Source organism: Polypterus senegalus, chromosome 9, assembly GCF_016835505.1.
Source record: "Polypterus senegalus isolate Bchr_013 chromosome 9, ASM1683550v1, whole genome shotgun sequence".
Classification (NCBI taxonomy): domain Eukaryota; kingdom Metazoa; phylum Chordata; class Cladistia; order Polypteriformes; family Polypteridae; genus Polypterus; species Polypterus senegalus.
Window position 1 is genome coordinate 170,562,812 of NC_053162.1, and position 19,974 is coordinate 170,582,785.

A 19,974-nucleotide genomic window follows, 5' to 3' on the forward strand; every position below is an offset into this window, starting at 1 on the left:
AAAATCAGACGTCACCTCCTGCTGATTCCTGGGTGACATTTGATGTAAATGTCGAGTGCTCCTCAGGCGCTGGTGAGAAGTTTGGGTATCAGAAAAACTTTTAATTATGACAGATCCCAGTGTCTCAGGAGAGGGAGAGAGACAGCCATCATGCAGACCATTAAAAAGGTTTGTCGGAAAACAGAAGAGTACGTGAAATAATATTTGAGCAGTGCAATAAGAAAACAGCTGGGAGAGAGAAGACAAAGCTGTGCCTCTATCTAAGGTCCAGGCATGCAATATTCCATTTTTAGGTAATATATCTGAATGTTTCATTATCACATTTTAAAGGGGAAAATATATTTTAAGCTGGATTAACTTTATACTTTTATATAAACACTGAAAAGTGTCAAGGGGGTTGATAATAGGAGTTTGACTAGCGAGTCTTGGGTCCACAGTTTGAAGTTCACAATCAGTGAGCTCAATAGGAGGTATTACTGTGGGGAGTATGAAGTCATGCATGCCATTTAGGCTCAGTCACTGTAAGCCTGCAAAAGTGAATCCATCTGTTATTTAGGTCAGAATGTCAATAAGCCAACAATTTCTCATTAGTTATAGCCATGTAGGTATGACATTTTAAAGTCCTTGACTGTTAAATTGCCTAGCACACCACTGTATAGTATCAAGATCTTTGCTTACTTTTGGTATCAGGGTAGCAAGGAGTGTCCCTCTCTAGAGTTCTAAGTGATTATTTTGAAGGCCATCATGTGCAAGTTTGGCAGGAAGTTATTATCTGACTTCAGATTGCATCTTGCAACCACTACTGATGATTTTTATAGAGAATGTGTCCCAAGAGAGTGGAAATGAGTTTTCATTATCAGTTAATCAATTGGCTTTACACTTTAATTAAATTAGCAATTTAAAGAATCAGGCGCTTATGATGTATTTTAAAATGCATTTTCCTTGTGATTATCATTGTCCATAGCCATTTTCTCAGCAGGGTTTTGACAGTGGTCCTGTGGGATCTTTTGTCTGATCAAATATCAAACACGGGTTGTACTATATGGTTTGAAGAGCTTTGCCTTTGCATATGTCACCCACTGCTTAATGTCTTTTAATATGCACAATCTTTGCATTGAGACCAGAGGTGGGCTAAGTCATTCCTGGAGGACCGCAGTGGCTGCAGGTTTTTGTTTCAACCCAATTGCTTAATAAGAAGTGCTTATTGCTCAAGTGACACTTCACTTCTGTTTGATTTTAGTTCTCTCACTGGTCAAGATTTTGAACCCTTATTGCTTATTTTAGTCTTAAACAGCTGGATTCTTGGTTTTTAATCACCCCTTATTAGCAATCGGATGCAAATGACCAAAGAAACCAGCATTTCTTCATTTAGCTAGTTTCCATGTACTCCTGTGTGTATTTATCGTGCACTATTTGATTTAATTAAATAGAAAAAAGAGAAGAACTGAGAATTACTCATCTGTTTATCTATCATTAGATGATATCCTTAGAGAGGAAAAAAAAGCTAAGATATGAGAATTACCTGACATGGCAGAGTTAAAGCACTAACAAGCCATGAAATTAAATTATTGACAAGGATTGTTTTTTAATTAAGCAACTGGATTGGAACAAAAACCTGCAGCCACTGCGGCCCTCCAGGACTGACTTTGCCCACCCCTGATTTAAACCATGCCAGTGACTTTCTTTAGAAAAATGCTACCATGCACCTTCTTCTACTTATGTCCTGGGTATGACGTTAAACTGAATCTGGCCCTGCAAGCGGTTGTCTAACTTTCAGGGGAATCATGGGGGTTGGTGGCACAGGATTAGCACTCCAGGAGAGTAAAAAAAAACTTCACACAGCTCTGAGACGACAGAAAGGACTCCTTCTTTGGGAGTAGCATTGCTGAAGCCACCCATAGGAATGCTGCTTGCATTATGAAAGAGGGGTTTATCCCCTGGGAGCTCCATTTTATTCTCAATTTCACTTGGTGATTGATGGGTGCCTGCAAGGTGACACTCCTTTTGTCATGGGTGACTTCAATGCAACCACTGGCACTGACAGGACTGACTCAGACCCCATGAGTCTGGTGACTGTGGTAAAGGTGGCTCCATGACTTTGCACAAGGTCTGGGACTGCAAATCACCGGATCCTGGTTTCAGAACCCTGAGCCATATAGTTGGACTTGGTACTCCAGTACTAGTGGTGCAGTGAAGGAGGCTCTTACAAAACAGCAGGGACTACAGAAGTGCCCAGTTTGTGAAATCTGACCACAGACTTGTTATTGCTATTCTGAAGATCAAGCTTAGTTCCAGTAGGTTACCACCAACTAGGAAAATGAGGCTTGCCCTGGTCAGACTCCAAGATCAGGCTGTTTCTAACGAGTTTGCATGCAGTTTGTGTGAAGAACTTGCAGATTTGAGTGCAACTGCCGATCCTAATGTGATGTGGGAGACCTTCCGTGACAAGACCCTGAAGGTTGTTGAGGGCTGTGTTGGTGTTACCAGTGTTCCCAGAAGGAGGTCACAACGCATGGCTTGATGACAACTCCGGTCTGTACTAGGAACTGAGAAGGATGGCTGTGAGGGCTTTGAGGGCAGATAAGAGGTGTTTGTTAGAGGAATCTGTGAGCAACTCTCACACCATCTAAGGTCTAGGGACCCACGCCCTGCTTACATAGGACTTGAAGCATTACGCACATCCGAATCTGTTCCTCGGAGAGTCACAGTTAGGGTGGTTGATGGAACAGTCCTTATGGATGACACTGCAGTTATGACCCGCTGGGCTGGCTACGTTGAGCAACTGTTTAAATCTCACTGAGATTGCACAGGTGATGAACCAGTAAAGGGTAGGGGATGCTGCAGGGATCTGTGATATCCAGATTAAACTTCTTCAGGCTGGTGGTAAAGCTGTCTTCCTGACATTATAAGCAATCTTTGCTTCCATTTGGGAGACTGGCATCAACTGACTGGAAAACAAGACTTGACCCTACTGGAAAGTGAAGGGTGATCACCTGGATTGCGGCAACTACAGGGGGATAAAACTGCTCTTGGTGCCAGGTAAGGTCCTTGCGAGGGCTGTCCTCAATAGGGTCCATGATCACTTTCTCACCTACCAGCGACTGGAGTAGTCTGGTGTTGCGCGTAAGAGCTCTACTATCGACCACAACCTGGCACTGCGGGTTCTCATGGAGTGTAAACTTGAATATTGGCAGAGTTTCTTTGCAACTTTTGTCAATTTTCATGAAGCGTTGACTCAGTTAATCAAGCTGCCCTGTGGAACATCCTGAGTCTTCGCGGGATCCCCTCGAGGTTGCTGGATATCATGAACAGCCTGTTCACTGGCACTGTGAGTGCTGTTCAGAGTGGAGGCAGAACCTTTGTGTCATGAGGTCGCTGGAAAAGGTTGTGTGGTGCTCCCAATATCTATGCAAAAGGACGAAGTATTTAGAGTTCTGGTGCTTTGTGTCTTCCTATATGGTTGCGAGACATGGGCGCTATTCAGTCTCCTGCGATGAAGACTCCTTTGGTACTGTGTCTCTTCAGTGAATCCTTGGGTACCACCGGTTTGAATTTGTGTCGAATGAGCAGTTGCTCGTGGAGTCCCGAATGAGGCACATTACCTACATTGTGAAGGATCATCGTGGCATGATTACCCACGGGTGACCGGCTTGCAGGATCCTCATTGCTGATGACTCGAGTGGCTGGACCAGGCCAAGGGGACGCCCATGTAACACCTGTCTGAGGTAGATAGATGGTGATTTCCAGAGGGTGGACTGGGCCGTGTGTCTGTCTGGAGGATTGCCAACCAGGATCTCAAGCTGTTTTGTTGTTTGGTGGATGCGGTTAACAGTGCTGTGGTTTGTTCTGACATAACAGCACTGGAAGCTGTGCAAAGGAATGAATCCCAGAACATAAAGACATGTCCTACTGTGAAAGATTTAGAGAATTTAATCTGGATTTAGTTCTATAGCAGAGGAGACTGTGTGGAGATCTAATCCAAATCTTCAAAATTCTCAAAGACATTAATAAAGTAGATCCAGCAGAATTATTTTAACTTAACTGCAAGTGACATACTTGAGAATGCCAGTGGAAATTAAGGGGAAGTGCATTTAGGATTGAAACAAGATAGTACATCTTTATGAAAAGAGTTGTGGGAATCTGGAACCAACTACCAAGACATGTAATTGAGACAAACTTTGGCAACCTTTAAGAAGAATCTGGCTAAGACTTTGGGACTCATTAGCTATTAGCTAAACTAGCGAGCTTGACGGACTGACTGAATGGTCTCCTCTCGTTTGTCAAATGGTTTTATTTTTGGTGTGCTGTTATTTTCTGTGATTCCTTTGGGCAGCATGTGCAATGTTCAGTGAATTTGCAATGGCACAAATGTTGTTTTATACAAGTGCATGTAGTTTGTTACATAGGCATTGCTAGAAACGCCCATGTTAAGTGAAGTTATGTGACAAGATGAACTGGAAAGGCTTTACCTGTAGGATAAACTACATACATGTTAGTGCGCAAATGTGTCTCTACCTGATTGGTTGACTCTGGCATGAATGACTGTAAAAATTATAAAACAAAAAGCAAATCTTTCAGTACTTTGGAAACCTGCCAATGGAAAAAATATGGAACACTGAAGAGAACATTGTTTACTTAATCGACTTCTTTCAGCTGTACTTTTTGACCATTAGCTTTAAAGCAAGCTAAGTGTTTCTCTTTTTTGCCATTAAAGTGCATCTTTTGCTGGTGTTTTACTTTCCTTTAACTGGGAGGGGGCATGTTAGAGGGCATCGAACTCATCACTACATCTAAAAGAACTGATGTGAGAACAAACGTCATCATCATTTGTGGTATAAATTTATTTCTTTTTCCTTTTGGTTAATGTTTCCATGTTTTATTTCCTCGACAATTAATTTTATTGTTATTGTCTTTTAATTTCCACTTCTTTTTGCAGCTTGATGTTATTTGATGACATACCAGGCACAATGTTATTTAGGAATAAAATGTTGAGGAGACTGTGGTGGGCTGGCGTCCTGCCCAGGGTTTGTTTCCTGCCTTGTGCCCTGTGTTGGCTGGGATTGGCTCCAGCAGACCCCCGTGACCCTGTAGTTAGGATATAGCAGGTTGGATAATGGATGGATGGATATTGAGGAGAAAACTGTGTACTTAATAAGGTACACTTATTTAGAGTGTCTTAAGTATGAACAGTGGAGTTCAGCATTTCTAAGACTAAGAATAAATCTCACAGGGGTAGTACTTCAACTTCAAATTTTGGCAATAATTGTTAATGAGGTTGATAATAGGTGTCTTACTCTTGTGTTTAAAGTTTATCTATCTAAAAGAAAGTAGCACCTTGGAACGTGCCCTACTTTGGGCCTTACTGGTTATTTGGAGAGCGGGGTCCCAAACATAGTTTAAGAAATGGTCACTTTTAGTGTTATTTAATATGACTGTCTTGGGATGTTAAGTTTATCCTTTGACGGGGTCACTGTTGGTAGACATGATAGGATGTCTTCTCCAGGGCCAATCTGTAAACATGACTTCTTGTACTATTCAATTTTCACTTGGTACTTTTACTGGCTGTTAATAGACATTCTGTTCTAAATATGCTAAATTGTGAAGCACAGCCGTACTTGAAAATATGCCTGTTAAAGCACAGCAGTAAATCCAAACAAGCCCATTGCAGACATCTTTAACTGTAAATGCAAATATGAGAGATAGCAAAATAACTGTTTATCACCAGCCATTTAGAACTGCCATAATAATGGACACAAGTATCATAGTGGAGTAAAACAACATGGAATCCATCAATTATTTTTAATGGCCTTACATTTTGATGAAATAAGGCTTACATCCCTGATGTCTTTATAGATATTTCTTTCTGAGTTGTCTGAGTTGTGCTGCAATGGCCGTGCAATGTTTAACACTAGAATTCCTGAAGCCTATAAAAAAACTTGTAACCCGGCCCACTTTAAATTCCTTTGCACCTCTCCATTCAGCATCTTTTGTTGTGTAAATGTGCCGATTAGCACAAGCAGCAAGCAGCCTGCTATCCTATCCCCCCACCGTCGCAGAAAGGGCAGAAAGCTCTCTCAGCTCAAGCCTGTTTCTCTGGTAGTGAGGTACCTGGAGCTGTACAGGGTAAATAATATATTGTTATTTGGAATACATGCATTTCTTTCACAAAGATCTATGTAAGTGTAAGATGACAGGAAATTGAAAAAAGTTGAACACATACCCAAAAGACAAACTTTTTTCATGTTTTAGTACTAACAACAAAATGTTGACATGAAGTGTCATTAAGTAAAATTCTTAATCTCATTTTTTCCTAAAGAGTAGAGAGAACATTTCTCATGGAATCAAATTGTGACCAACCCAGACAACAGCAAATCATATAAAAATGTTCATGATAACACTTCACACTGCTCATGTAACATTATCCACATTTCAAGTCATCCACTCATACAGTTATATGAAAAAGTTTGAGAACCCCTTTTTAATTCGGGATTCTTTGGATTTTTGTTTCTCATTGGCTGAGCTTTCAAAGTAGCAACGTCCTTTTAATATCTGACATGCCTTATGGAAACAGGCGTATTTTAGCAGTGACATTAAGGTTATTGGATTAACAGAAAATATGCAATATGCATCATAACAAAATTAGACAGGTGCATAAATTTGGGCACCCCAACAGAGATATTATATCAATACTGAGCTGAGCCTCCTTTTGCTAATATAACAGCCTCTAGACTCTGTCCTCCTATAGCCTTTGATGAGTGTCTCGATTCTGGATGGAGGTATTTCTGACCATTCTTCCAGACAAAATCTCTCCAGTTCAGTTCAATTTGATGGCTATCGAGCATGGACAGCCTGCTTCAAATCATCCCATAGATGTTCGATGATATTCAAGTCAGGGGACTGTGACGGCCATTCCAGAACATTGTACTTCTCCCTCTGCATGAATGCCTTTGTAGATTTCGAACTGTGTTTTGGGTCATTGTCTTGTTGGAATATCCAACCCCTGCGTAACTTCAACTTTGTGACTGATGCTTGAACATTATCCTGAAGAATTTGTTGATATTGGGTTGAGTTCATGCAAGCCTCGACTTTAACAAGGACCCCAGTCCCTGAACTGGCCACACAGCCCCACAGCATGATGGAACCTCCACCAAATTTGACAGGAGGTAGCAGGTGTTTTTCTTGGAATGCGGTGTTCTTCTTCCGCCATGCAAAGCGCTTTTTGTTCTGACCAAATATCTCAATTTTTGTCTCATCAGTTCAAAGCACTTTGTTCCAAAAGGAATCTGGCTTGTCTAAATGAGCATTTGCATACAACAAGCGACTCTGTTTGTGGCGTGAGTGCAGAAAGGGCTTCTTTCTCATCACCCTGCCATACAGATGTTCTTTGTGCAAATTGCTCTGAATTGTAGAACGATGTACAGATACACCATCTACAGCAAGATGTTCTTGCAGGTCATTGGAGGTGATCTGTGGATTGTCTGTAACCATTCTCATAATCCTGCTCATGTGCCGCTCCTGTATTTTTCTTGGCCTGCCAGACCTGCTGGGTTTAACAGCGACTGTGCCTGTGGCCTTCCATTTCCTGATTCAACTCCTTACAGTTGAAACTGACAGTTTAAACCTCTAATATCGCTTTTTGTAGCCTTCCCCTAAACCACAATACTGAACAATCTTTGTTTTCAGATCTTTTGAGAGTTGCTTTGAGGATCCCATGCTGTCACTCTTCAGAGGAGAGTCAAAGGGAAGCACAACTTGCGATTGACCACCTTAAATATGTTTTCTCGTGATTGTTACACGCCTGTCTATGACGTTCAAGGCTTAATGAGGTAATCTAACCAATCTCTTGTTGCAAGTAATCAGCATTGAGCAGTTACATGCATTCAAATCAGCAAAATTACAAGGGGACACAAATCTTTGCACAGCCAGTTTTTCACATTTGATTTAATTTCATAAAAATTAAATACTGCTTCACTAAAAATCTTTGTTTGGAAAACACCCCAGCACTCAGATGTTCTTAGGCAATGAAAGACATACCACTGTTATTTTTCTGGTTGAAAGGAGAGTCGATTATTATGTAGGCTGACTTTTTCATGTGACTGTATGATAACAATGCACAAAACACATGCATTTTTGCTAAAATATTATGTATTAAATAAATGCCTTTGGAAAATTTTAAGTGGCCCACTTACAGGAAGTCTGTTTGCATGGGACCACGCTTTTGAATTGAACACCTGCCCCTTCATCTCATTCACTGGTCAACAGTCTGGTCTATTGTGGCTTCCTGCCAGTATAGGATACAAAAGAGTTTTATCGTAACCAAGGTACCTTCCATAATCTTATAATATAGATATCTGTAATACAGTTGTGTTAAAAGTTGGATATCACTATGCTGCCTTTTCATCTCTGAAGAGCAAATTTCTTTTTCTTTGTGTTCCAAGTGTATTAAGTTGTGTAGTTAATAATCAATGTATAGCAGAAAAAAGGATATGAAAATTGTATTATTATATTCATTTGAAGAATTGTAATATCCTAGCTATTGTAAGAGGAAGAAATGAGTAGTTGATAAGAGTTGTTTTAGCTATTTCCATCAAATTCAGTTTGAATGTTTCTGCAAATTGGGTGGCATGGTAAGCATTTGAAGTGAAATGAAAAATTAAACTAATCTCATCAAATTTAAGAAAACACGCAAGAGTGTTCACAAGAAATAATATATTCTTATTCAAATTAATCTTGAATTTTAATTTTTTTTTATTTTGTGGAATTAACGTAGCACATATGGAAATGAGTATGACTCAGTAATATAAAGTACTATGTTATCTGCTTGTAATTCCCTCCATCTCTGGTTGTTTATGTAAGTGGATGGCTACAGGTTCAATGGCAAGGGCAAGTAAAACTGGTGATAGAAGGCAGGTCCATCTACCGGTAGTTCTATGTTTCATAATAAAATACTCCGAATTTATATTATTTATACTAGCTGGGGATTTTAAGCTGGAGTTTACATTTTTGATCCATGAGCATTAATACATTGTACATACAGTATGTTGGGTCTAAGACCACATTTACAAAAAGCAGTAAATTGGTAATACCATTCCGTTTTATCAAAGTCTTTTTTCCACATCCAAGCACAGCAAGACTCCAGGGAGTCTTGTTCCACAAACGTGAGCTCCCCATATTGTTGGTTTAGTTCTTTCATTATTTCATACTTGGGGGTCTTCTCCTTACCACAGTGACACTCCTCATGCCAGTGCAGGATATGCTGATATACTTGGGGGTCTTCTCCTTACCACAGTGACACTCCTCATGCCAGTGCAGGATTTGCTGATATGATATGCTGCTATACTTGGGGGTCTTCTCCTTACCACAGTGACACTCCTCATGACAGTGCAGAATATGCTGCTTTACTTGGGGGTCTTCTCCATACCACAGTGACACTCCTCATGCCAGTGCAGGATTTGCTGATATGATATGCTGCTATACTTGGGGGTCTTCTCCTTACCACAGTGACACTCCTCATGCCAGTGCAGGATATGCTGCTATACTTGGGGGTCTTCTCCTTACCACAGTGACACTCCTCATGCCAGTGCAGAATATGCTGATATGATATGCTGCTATACTTGGGGGTCTTCTCCTTACCACAGTGACACTCCTCATGCCAGTGCAGGATATATCATGCCAGTGCAGTATATGCTGATATACTTGAGGGTCTTCTCCTTACCACAGTGACACTCCTCATGCCAGTGCAGGATATGCTGCTATACTTGGGGGTCTTCTCCTTACCACAGTGACACTCCTCATGACAGTGCAGAATATGCTGCTCTTTAATATATTATATATGACAAGCCAGAGGACTGGAGACAGGCTTAAAATTGCTACAGAATTGAAACGTCTGCTTCTCCACATCAGCCCCTGAGAGCTTGACAGAGCATTTGAGTAAATAATCATCCCGTCATGTCACTGCATTGTCACAGCTAACCTGACATAACTTCATATCCCTGTGATGACACAGTCACAAATTGTAGGCAGTGAGAAATTAAAGAGCAGATGTTTTAAAATCACAGAATTTTGGGCTTCTGTCTTCCTTTTGTTGTTCAAAGCCTCTCATATTACTAAACATTAATAAATCCTGTCACTGTCAGACATTTTCTTTGATTTAATTCCTCAGTTTTTTTAAAAACTCATATAGAAGGTGAAAAAATACTCTCTGCTTATTACCATATTTTGCTTTGAATTCTTGTCAATCCTTGTTGCCTAAAGAGCAGAGGTAGGGAATATGAATACAAAAACGTAACACATAATTTGAACAGCTTACTTAGTATGAATAATGCCAATGATAAAAATCTAAAGATAAAGAAGTTGACTAGGCATTGGAGTATTTGTAACAAGTCATCAACTGGTCTCATAATTAATATTCATGTCCAGTACTCCACCTATGCTAAACAACATATTTAATTTCTAGCCCATTTACTATCTTTATGGTGTTTACATGTTCTTCTTGTGTCCATTTGCATTTTTGTAGATACTCCAGTTTCATTCCATATCCCCAAAGACATAAATATAAATTAGCTGACAGCAGTAAACTGGTCCTTTCTGTGCAAATGTGTGTGTATGAGTGAGGGTGCCGTGTGAAGATCTTTCTTTTTACATCAGATTTGTTTCTGCCTTGTGCCTCTGACTCCCTGCAAACCTGTAAAGGAAAAATTGGGTTCAGATAATGGATGAATGGATTTTTTAATTTAATTTTGAGATCATTATGCAAATAAGAATGAAAGTGCAGTTTGTGCACTTAGTAATTTGATTTTAAACCAACGTGTGTCAGAACTACAGAATTAGCATTCTTCTTGACCACTAAACTATTTTTAATTCATTTATGAATTTTGCAAACTGATGTAGCACACGAATAGAAAATGATTGAGTTAGAAGGAAAAAGAGACGCATAAGCGGCATAGATAAAAGTAAAAAAAAAAAATCTATCTGTGAAATACCAATATATGAACAAACCATGAAATGGAAATAATGACAAGATCTGCTTCCCATTAAGAGAAAAGGAAAGAAAGAAGCAGAAAGCAAAAGGCGGAGGGAGATCAACTAGGCTTTATAATGATAAAAAAAAAGTTTGAAAAGGAAAGAGTAGAACATCTAAAGCAGGGGTTCCCAACCTTTTTTTGGCCGTGCCCCACCTAGGCCTCTCTAAAATCATGATGTCCCCCACTGTAACATATACCTTATTCTTATTATTCAAAAAGTGAGCTCCTAATCATGTGGAGGAAGCCCATAATGTCATTAATTTGGTCTAAACAAGCTTCCAAAGAACATGGAAACAAAAGAGGGAAAGGAGAGTTGAAGTACTGACAAAGACATCACTAAGTAATTGTTAAAAGAAATAATATAATATGAAGTAATATCTGCGGTGGGTTGGCACCCTGCCCAGGATTGGTCCTGCCTTGTGCCCTGTGTTGGCTGGGATTGGCTCCAGCAGACCCCCGTGACCCTGTATTCGGATTCAGCGGGTTAAACAATGGATGGATGGATGGATGAAGTAATATGAAAATACACCAAATACAGTTTTGAAAACATATAATAAGAGACGTGATATTCATAAATATAAAATAACTTTAAGGACAGCTTTTTCTGTAATATTTTGATCATTTTATATTTTTGTTATATTGCAAAAATTTTTTTTTTTTTGAAGTTTTATTAATTTTATTGCAATCATTCCATACAAATCAATCAATTTTTACAAAAAGTAGGACTGAGAACAAGTCGACCCCATCCTTGAGAGAGAGCATGGCCAACGGGGTAAAACTTAAGGCTTGTAAACATACCGAAATTGATGAGTTTAATAGGGCAATAGAGATGAATGGAGAAGAAAAAGAAATGCGGAGATAATTGCTTCCTCGGTGCTTTAGGAGCTCATTCTAAAATATTACTGATTAGAACCTGCCATGTTTTGAAACAAATCTGTACAGATCCTCTAACTGAGTATTTGATTTTTTCCAATTTCAGATTATATAAAACATCGGTTTCTCACTGACTTAAAAGAGGAGAGTTAGGATTCTTCCAGTTTAGCAAAGTAAGTCTGCGTGCCAAAAGTGTAGTGAATGACAACATTTTATAATCATTGTTGCAATTCATGTTATTTTAATGGTAAAAACGATTTCTAAGTAGAAAAACCCAAACCGGTTGTAAAATCATAAATTAAAGGGTTCTTCGCAATCCCTTCTATGTTTATATAAAAACTAGGCTGACCCGCCTTTTAAGGCGACCGACTTTTGAGTTGACCACTTCTTAAGGCAATTCAATATGTAGATCAATTTGATATTTTATACAAACTCATTCATTTGGTTATATTGTATTTGAGCGGTATTACTTTAATACTCGTAGTTTCTGTTATTTTTGTGAAGAAATTGAAACTTTTTTTCTATATTGAGGTCTCCCTTTTGAACCCCCCTGATATTTACTACGCGGTGAGGCATTTGTACTCCATCAACATTAATTATTTCCAGAGACATAATTTTGTCTATTTTTCCAGCGCATCGCGCACAAAAGCAAGGGAACGATGGGAGCACCAGAACTCTGCTCACATCATGTCGCCTGCACGCAAGCTGCAAGTAGTAAGTCTGTGATAAGCGGAATACCGCTACGCTTTCCACTCACGGGACGGAAGGACAATCCCTGCCGCTTTTTGTATAGTAAGAAAGAAGAAGAAGATATCGCACAGTCTGGAGTAGAAAATCATCTTTTACCTGGAAAAACGAAACTACAAATCCCATCGTGCATTGCAAAATGGACGGGGCGTGTGTGAAACTCCGTGTTACTCGCACAGTCTGGAATAGAAAATCATCTTTTACCTGGAAAAACGAAACTACAAATCCCATCATGCATTGCAAAATGGACAAGGCGTGTGTGAAACTCCGCGCCTGCGTAGCACTCACGGGACGGAAGGACAATCCCAACCGCTTTTATATAGAAGGATATAAATGTCTCTGTAAAAAATAAAAATAAAAATAATCATTTTTAACAGTGAATTTGTGTTTTTTCATTTTATAAATTGTTTAACGTACCTAAATTCTCGAATTTCCCCCCTAAAAAATCAAATTGCCCCCCAGTGGTGCGTGCACCCCATGTTAGGAATCATCAATCTAAAGGCTAAGAGGACATGGTGATTGTTGAGCAATAACTTATAAAGGGATGCCACATGCAATAAAATTTACTGGTGTTGCCAAGAATAAAAAATATTATTTTCTATTCAGCTTAATGAATAATATTGCATCCCTGGTCCAATATACTGTATATCTGAGGGTGGAGCATTTTATTTCCAACATGTTCCAATGAGATGTCTCGCAAGACAATACCGTTCTGCTAACTGCTAAGCAGGACATGGTCCAGCACAACATCTACTGTAAGAGATCCAGAAAAGGAGTTGGTTCAAAATTAATTTACAAAGTAGCAGGTTTTGATTAAAAATAAAAGACAAGAAAGGTGGTAGGCTGGTACAGGGCCAAATTTTTCAGGGCCCTGCTTACACTGACCTCATACGTGGTTTAAATGTGCGAATATGCAAGCTAGTCTAACTTTGTAAAAATGAATTCAACATAAGGTCTTAAATTGCATTTATCAATGTCTGGTGCAGGTGAGAGTTAAATGTAAGGCTGGCTTTGGCACATTTACCATTAACCTAAATACATTAGCCATTCAAAGGAGCACATAATAGACACTATTCTTCATTGAAACGGGGAGCTAAGTGATCCACTGCTGGCGTTAGTTTTCATTGTTTTCTTTCTTTAAGGCTGGACATCAGATTTTGATTCTTCTTAATTTGTGATTAATATGTGGCACAGGAAGTGCACTGTGTATTTGAACCATGAAGTGAAACTGGATGGAAGGCATAAAGGCAAAGGACTAGACCAGCTTATGGAGGAGAGGTAGTTCTGATGCAAAGATCTTTGACACATTCCTCTTGACGTTCCCGGCACACTTTAGAGAATACCTACTACCGTCTGTATTTTTTCTTCTTTTTCATGACTTTGCAAGGTCAAGGATACAAATTTGGAAATCTGTTGGCAGAGATTATAAAGATGTTTCTAGGACTGCAGGAGTGTGATTACCAATTACCAAAATCACTGACATTACATAAATTGCTTTGGTAGGAGGCTTGTAAAGCTGGTGTTGGTAAGTTTTGTTTCCATCCATCCATCCATTTTCTAACCCGCTGAATCCGAATACAGGGTCACGGGGGTCTGCTGGAGCCAATCCCAGCCAACACAGGAACCAATCCTGGGCAGGGTGCCAACACACCGCAGGACACACACAAACACACCCACACACCAAGCACACACTAGGGCCAATGTAGAATCACCAATCCACCTAACCTGCATGTCTTTGGACTGTGGGAGGAAACCGGAGCGCCCGGAGGAAACCCACGCAGACACGGGAGAACATGCAAACTCCACGCAGGGAGGACCCGGGAAGCGAACCCAGGTCTCCTAACTGCGAGGCAGCAGCGCTACCACTGCGCCACCATGCCGACAAAACAAAAGTTTTGTTTTCACTAGAGAATTTCAGTCAGTTAGTCAGCCATCATGCAACCCGCTATATCCTAACTACAGGGTCACCGGGGTCTGCTGGAGCCAATCCCTGCCAGCACAGGGCACAAGGCAGGAACAAACCCCGGGTAGGGCGCCAGCCCACCGCAGGGAGAATTTCACTGATGAGTAAAGTTTAAAGAGTAAAAAACGCTGATGAGTTTTATGGCCAGGTATGAGGATTGTTTGCATCTCTCAGACTGACACAGACAACCTGACTACAGATCCACATTGTATGGAAAAACTCATCAGATACTTTGTTGGACAGTTACCTTATCCAAAGATCTTGACCATGCATTGTTCTTCTCTCTTGTTAAATGAATCTTAGCCTGAAGAGGTCTATTATTTTTTTACATTTAAGATGTCTCACTGTTGTTTCTTGCCTTGGTGTCTATATAAACACAGGGAACTCCAGTTTCTGTATTACGTTTTGCCTGAAGAAGGGGCCTGAGTTGCCTCGAAAGCTTGCATATTGTAATCTTTTTAGTTAGCCAATAAAAGGGGTCATTTTGCTTGACTTCTCACTGATGAGTAAAATAAAGAGTTTTTCCTAATAACACATGTTTCCAAATAACTGCAATGTAAGATTTATTTCTTTTTTAATAATTTATTCATTCTTTATATAAAGTATTGACATATGTTCAGGTGAATTGCTGTCGGCCAGGTCTTTAGTACAGCCTGAACCGGTCCAATACAATTTACCTTATTTCATTTTGTTGAAGACAGACTTTTGATCTCACTTAAGAATCTCTTGTGGTGTTAAATGTCATATCTGTAAAGTCACTGTGAAGGTGTCAGTACCCTGGAGGAGGTAAAGTAAGCGCCCTCCATCCATCTTTTTCTATTTGCCATAGCTCTGCGAATGGTGCAGAGGCATAAAGCAAAATAGATTTTATTCGTTGATGTCTTGCCTCTGCCTGAAAAATCCTGCTTTTATTAAGGTGAGTTTATGGTTTCATTTTTGGAAACAACCCACTGGTTTTGTAGCTTCCCAGGTTTATGACCTTAATGTATCTGCTAGGCTGGGTTATCATTTGGGCAGAAATTCCTAACATCTACAAAACTCTTAAAGGCCTGCAAAAAAATTTAACCCAAAAAATGCAAATATTTTTAGATTGTTTTTCTAGGCTTGTGACGAGAAGATAATGAAGGTGACTAGGACTTCCAAAGACTTTAATCCATTTCCAAGTTATCTGCTTGTTTCCAGTGAGATTTGACGTCTTTGATCTTCCTCACTGCTTCAGTGCCCAGGCTGGGTATACTCCCTGTGATTCATGCAATTTTTTTGTTGTTTGCCGTGATTTTAGCAAATCTCAAGCGTTTTACTGGTAAATTCTCCTGTGGTGCTAATTAAATCCTGCTTGTCTGTGTCACAGAGGCTGAGTGAAGTTCCACAAAGCTGTTAATTTGCACGCTTGAGTAAGGCAGAAAAATAAAACAATCACCTGCGTAATTTGATCATGCAGAATGGGAATAAGACTTGTTATTTATAATGAAGTGCTATTAGTTAACAGGAGGGAAATGGGGAGTGTTTTCCTCAGAAGCTCTCCCTTAGAGCCAGTGATGTAAAGGGAATCAGGGAATGACATGGACTGTCTAAAATCACCTGCTTCTCCTTCAGAGCATCACTTTGGGGACTTGGGAAGAGCAGTTGGGCACATCTATCTTCTTAGTAATTTATTCTTGTGTGTGTGTGTGTCTGAAGGGAATTTGTGTTTCCTTGATACTTGGTCTGCGGTGGGCTGGCGCTCTGCCCGGGGTTTGTTTCCTGCCTTGTGCCCTGTGGTGGCTGGGATTGGCTCCGGCAGACCCCATGACCCTGTGGTTAGGATATGATGGGTTGGATAATGAATGGATGGATGGATGGATTATACTTGGTTCTAATGCTTGATAAAATGAAACTGAAAATGCCAGTCCAAATTTTCATGTCAAAGTATGACAAAAAGCAATCTTTTATTTTTTTCAACTGCTGACTTCTTTGGAATTTAATTATACTATCAGTCCAAAGCACTGCACGATGTCTGCTGTAGCACTACACTGGCACAGACGTTTGGCAGTGCTTTGATTTGTCTCCATATTTACACTTAATAAGAGTAAATAGCACAACTTAAAAAAAAGCATAGTGAGCAGCTTGATGGAAGGAAATGATTTTCAAGAGTATTTTTGGGAGGGCAGTGAATGTTTTCATTTAACCTCTGAATTTTGATTGAGGCTTATTAATTGCTCCGTCCTGGGTATGACGTTAATCTGCATCCAACACTGCATGTAGGCCCTCCAACCTGCAGGGAAAAACTTGGAGGTTGGTGGCAGAATTGGCACTCCAGCCACCATTAAAACCTCCCACTGTTCCACTCCATCTGAACTTGTGTGGTGCTGAGGTGTCACCCGTTGCATGGCTGCACTCGGGTCCTAATCTGGAGATCCTGAGTTGGTTTGTCGTGTGGTGGGTGCGGCAATGCGCTGAATCAGCGTTTGCTCCTAACCTCTCTCTCTCTTTCTCTTACTACTGACCATCCATCCATCCATCCATCCAGTATCCAACCCGCTATATCCAACTACAGGGCCACGGGGGTTTGCTGGAGCCAATCCCAGCCAACACAGGGCGCAAGGCAGGAAACCAACCCCGGGCAGCTACTACTGACCAGTATTATTATAATCAAATCAGTTTTCAAGTATTGAACAGGTTCTTCAGGTGGCTAGTGATCTCTCTAAACTTAGACTTTGTCTCATACTGACCTCCAATCACATCAAATGCTGAGCCATTCCAACATGGGGTTCCTTTCTCTGAACAATCTGAAGTAGGTGGTCTCTGTGAGCTTTGAACCCTCAAAAGTGAAACATTCCATGTGATTCAGTAGCAGCTATTAAAAAGAGGGAGTAACTCTGTATATTAGCATTTTTTTGTACTCTACGTATTTCTTTCGTGTCCGGTTCCTGGTGCAGGCCGTCTACGATGTCCTGCCAAGCCCAGCAAACCTCCACGTCTGGAGGAAGAGCAAGACACCCTTCTGTCCACTTTGTTCAGGAAGAAGCTCTCTGGAACATCTACTCAGCAGCTGCCCTAAGGCTCTGGCAGACGGCCGCTACCGGTGGCACCATGACAAGGTGCTCAAGGCAGTTGCTGAAAGCTTGGCTTCAGCCATCAACACAAGCCAACTGCTCCACGGCTCCAAGAAGGCAGTTACCTTCGTTAAAGCGGGAGAGCAATCCCAGGCAAAGGCAGTAGTAACGGGCCTCTTCTACACAGCCTCTGATTGGCAGCTGCAGGCTGACTTGGGAAAGCAGCTAAAGTTCCTGCAGCAAATCGTAACAACATCACTCCGGCCGGACATGATCATTACCTCTGAGGCCTCAAAACAGCTGATCATGCTGGAACTGACAGTGCCCTGGGAAGAGCGTATCGAGGACACGAACGAGAGGAAACATGCCAAGTACCAGGAGCTGGTGAAGAAGTGCAGGGACAGAAGTTGGAGGGTACTCTATAAGACCATAGAAGTTGGCTGCAGAGGATTTGCAGGACGCTCACTCTGCAAAGTCCTCACACGGCTGGGGCATAACAGGAGCGGCCAAAAAGAGGGCCATTAAATCCACAAGTGAAGCCGCAGAGAAAGCCTCAAGGTGGCTTTGGATAAAGAGGGCTGATCCGTGGATCGCTACTGGGATGCAAGTTGGGGATTGATCAACCCCGGCTGGGTCACCTGAGTGAGGGTGTATGATGTTACGAGACCCGAAACGCCCGATGACCTCAGGATACATCACTGATGATGCGTCCCAGTGCATCCAGGTGATGTTTCTTATATAGTTATACAGAACTGATGTACTGTTTTTATATGTAGTAACAAAAACCATTCACAGGGCCATGTGGGGGTGTGGAGGAAACAACTTAGAAAAGGATTCAAGACATCATGACATTCTAAAGTCCATTTTGATGTGATAATCAACCTGACATCTGTGGGGATATGTGATATGACAGGAACACCAGACATTTATGGATGGAATCCAGGATGCTGTGCCACCCAAATAATACACATTTTATAGTTCATTTTTTCATGCAGTTTTTTAGAATAATAAAAAAGTAGTGTCTTGTTCAGTCGATATTTTTCAGTAATCACCCTTTGCGTAAAAATATTTCTTAAAGGAAATAAAAGATTTTGAAGTTTTATATTTGCAATGGAGACAGATTTTGGTAGAGTGCTATATAGTCTAGAAATATTGTGGTGCATTGTTAGCTGTTCTTTGTTTTAGTAGGTGGTCTCATAATACTCATTCTCAATCTTTTCAATAGAATGGTTATTTAATAGATTTTTATTGGCATCAAAGAGAGTTGGGGTGGATGTTATTCAATATGTTTCAGTATAGCATTTTTCACAGAGAGCATCGTGATAATAAACTACAGTGCAGCTTACAAAGAATTAATACCATGTGCTGATGTGCGTTATCAATTGCTGCATTGGTATAACAGGAGGTGCTGAAAACAACATTAAATCTTCTTTTGTGTCTCTCTTTCTCTCACTGTAGCTGCAATTCTTGATGACCCTATGGAATGCAGCCGAGGTGAGAGGCTGGCAATTACCTTGGCGAAGGAGGGCATTAATCGAGCAACTGACCGCTCACGGACTGCAAAGCTAGAAGTGGACATTTTCGAGCTTCTGAGAGACAGCCAATATGAAACGGGAGAAACAAGTATGTATGTTTTTATGATTTAGCAGTCTGCAGCAAGACTTGGATAAACTACTATTGTCAAACCTCCCATTGCCTCTGCCGTTATCATCCTGTACAGTATATGTGAGGGCACTGCACACTTGATGTTCTTACTCGTCAACATACATTTATGTTCAGATCATTTGTGTTTTGTCATTTTCTTTCTCAGTCTGACATTCTCAGACATCCGTCAAAGCTGTGTGGAACTCTACTCCTTCTGGAAGGTCTCTAGTGAAGTGAAAAGGGATCATTTTTACTTTCTGATACAGCTTTACCAATACTCTTTTCCACTCAATATGTCTGATACTATATCCATTCTGTCAAGTCATATTTTCATTACCATCCATAATTCACTGTTTGCAAATTCTGAATCAGTTTATACAGCAAGGAAGGTTTGCTGAGAAAACCTGAAAAGCAGCTTACCCAAAAACAAGAGCTAACAATCTTAGTAGACACGGAAACAAAATGTGAATAGTTTACAGTTCATGCTGGTCAGCTGTCCAGACAAGACCAGCATCCACCAGTCTATCTTGCCAGGTAACCTAACTGCCTGTTGACTAAAGATAGAATGGTGTGTACGGGGCATAATGATGGTTCAATAAGGAGCTTATTAGGTCATGAAGGGGCGGCATGGTGGCGCTGCTGCCTCGCAGTTAGGAGACCCGGGTTCGCTTCCCAGGTCCTCCCTGTG

General features: G+C 40.7%; 1 protein-coding gene across 6 annotated transcripts in view; it reads left to right on the forward strand.

Moving 5' to 3' along the window:
• The window catches only part of grik4 (glutamate receptor, ionotropic, kainate 4), a 599,305-nt gene that overhangs the window by 428,682 nt on the left and 150,649 nt on the right, over positions 1-19,974 (forward strand). For all 6 annotated transcript variants that reach the window (XM_039764198.1, XM_039764201.1, XM_039764200.1 and 3 more), the window contains one exon: positions 19,101-19,265. In XM_039764198.1, the coding sequence (XP_039620132.1) occupies positions 19,101-19,265 (165 nt within the window). The remainder of the gene's footprint in view (positions 1-19,100; positions 19,266-19,974) is intronic.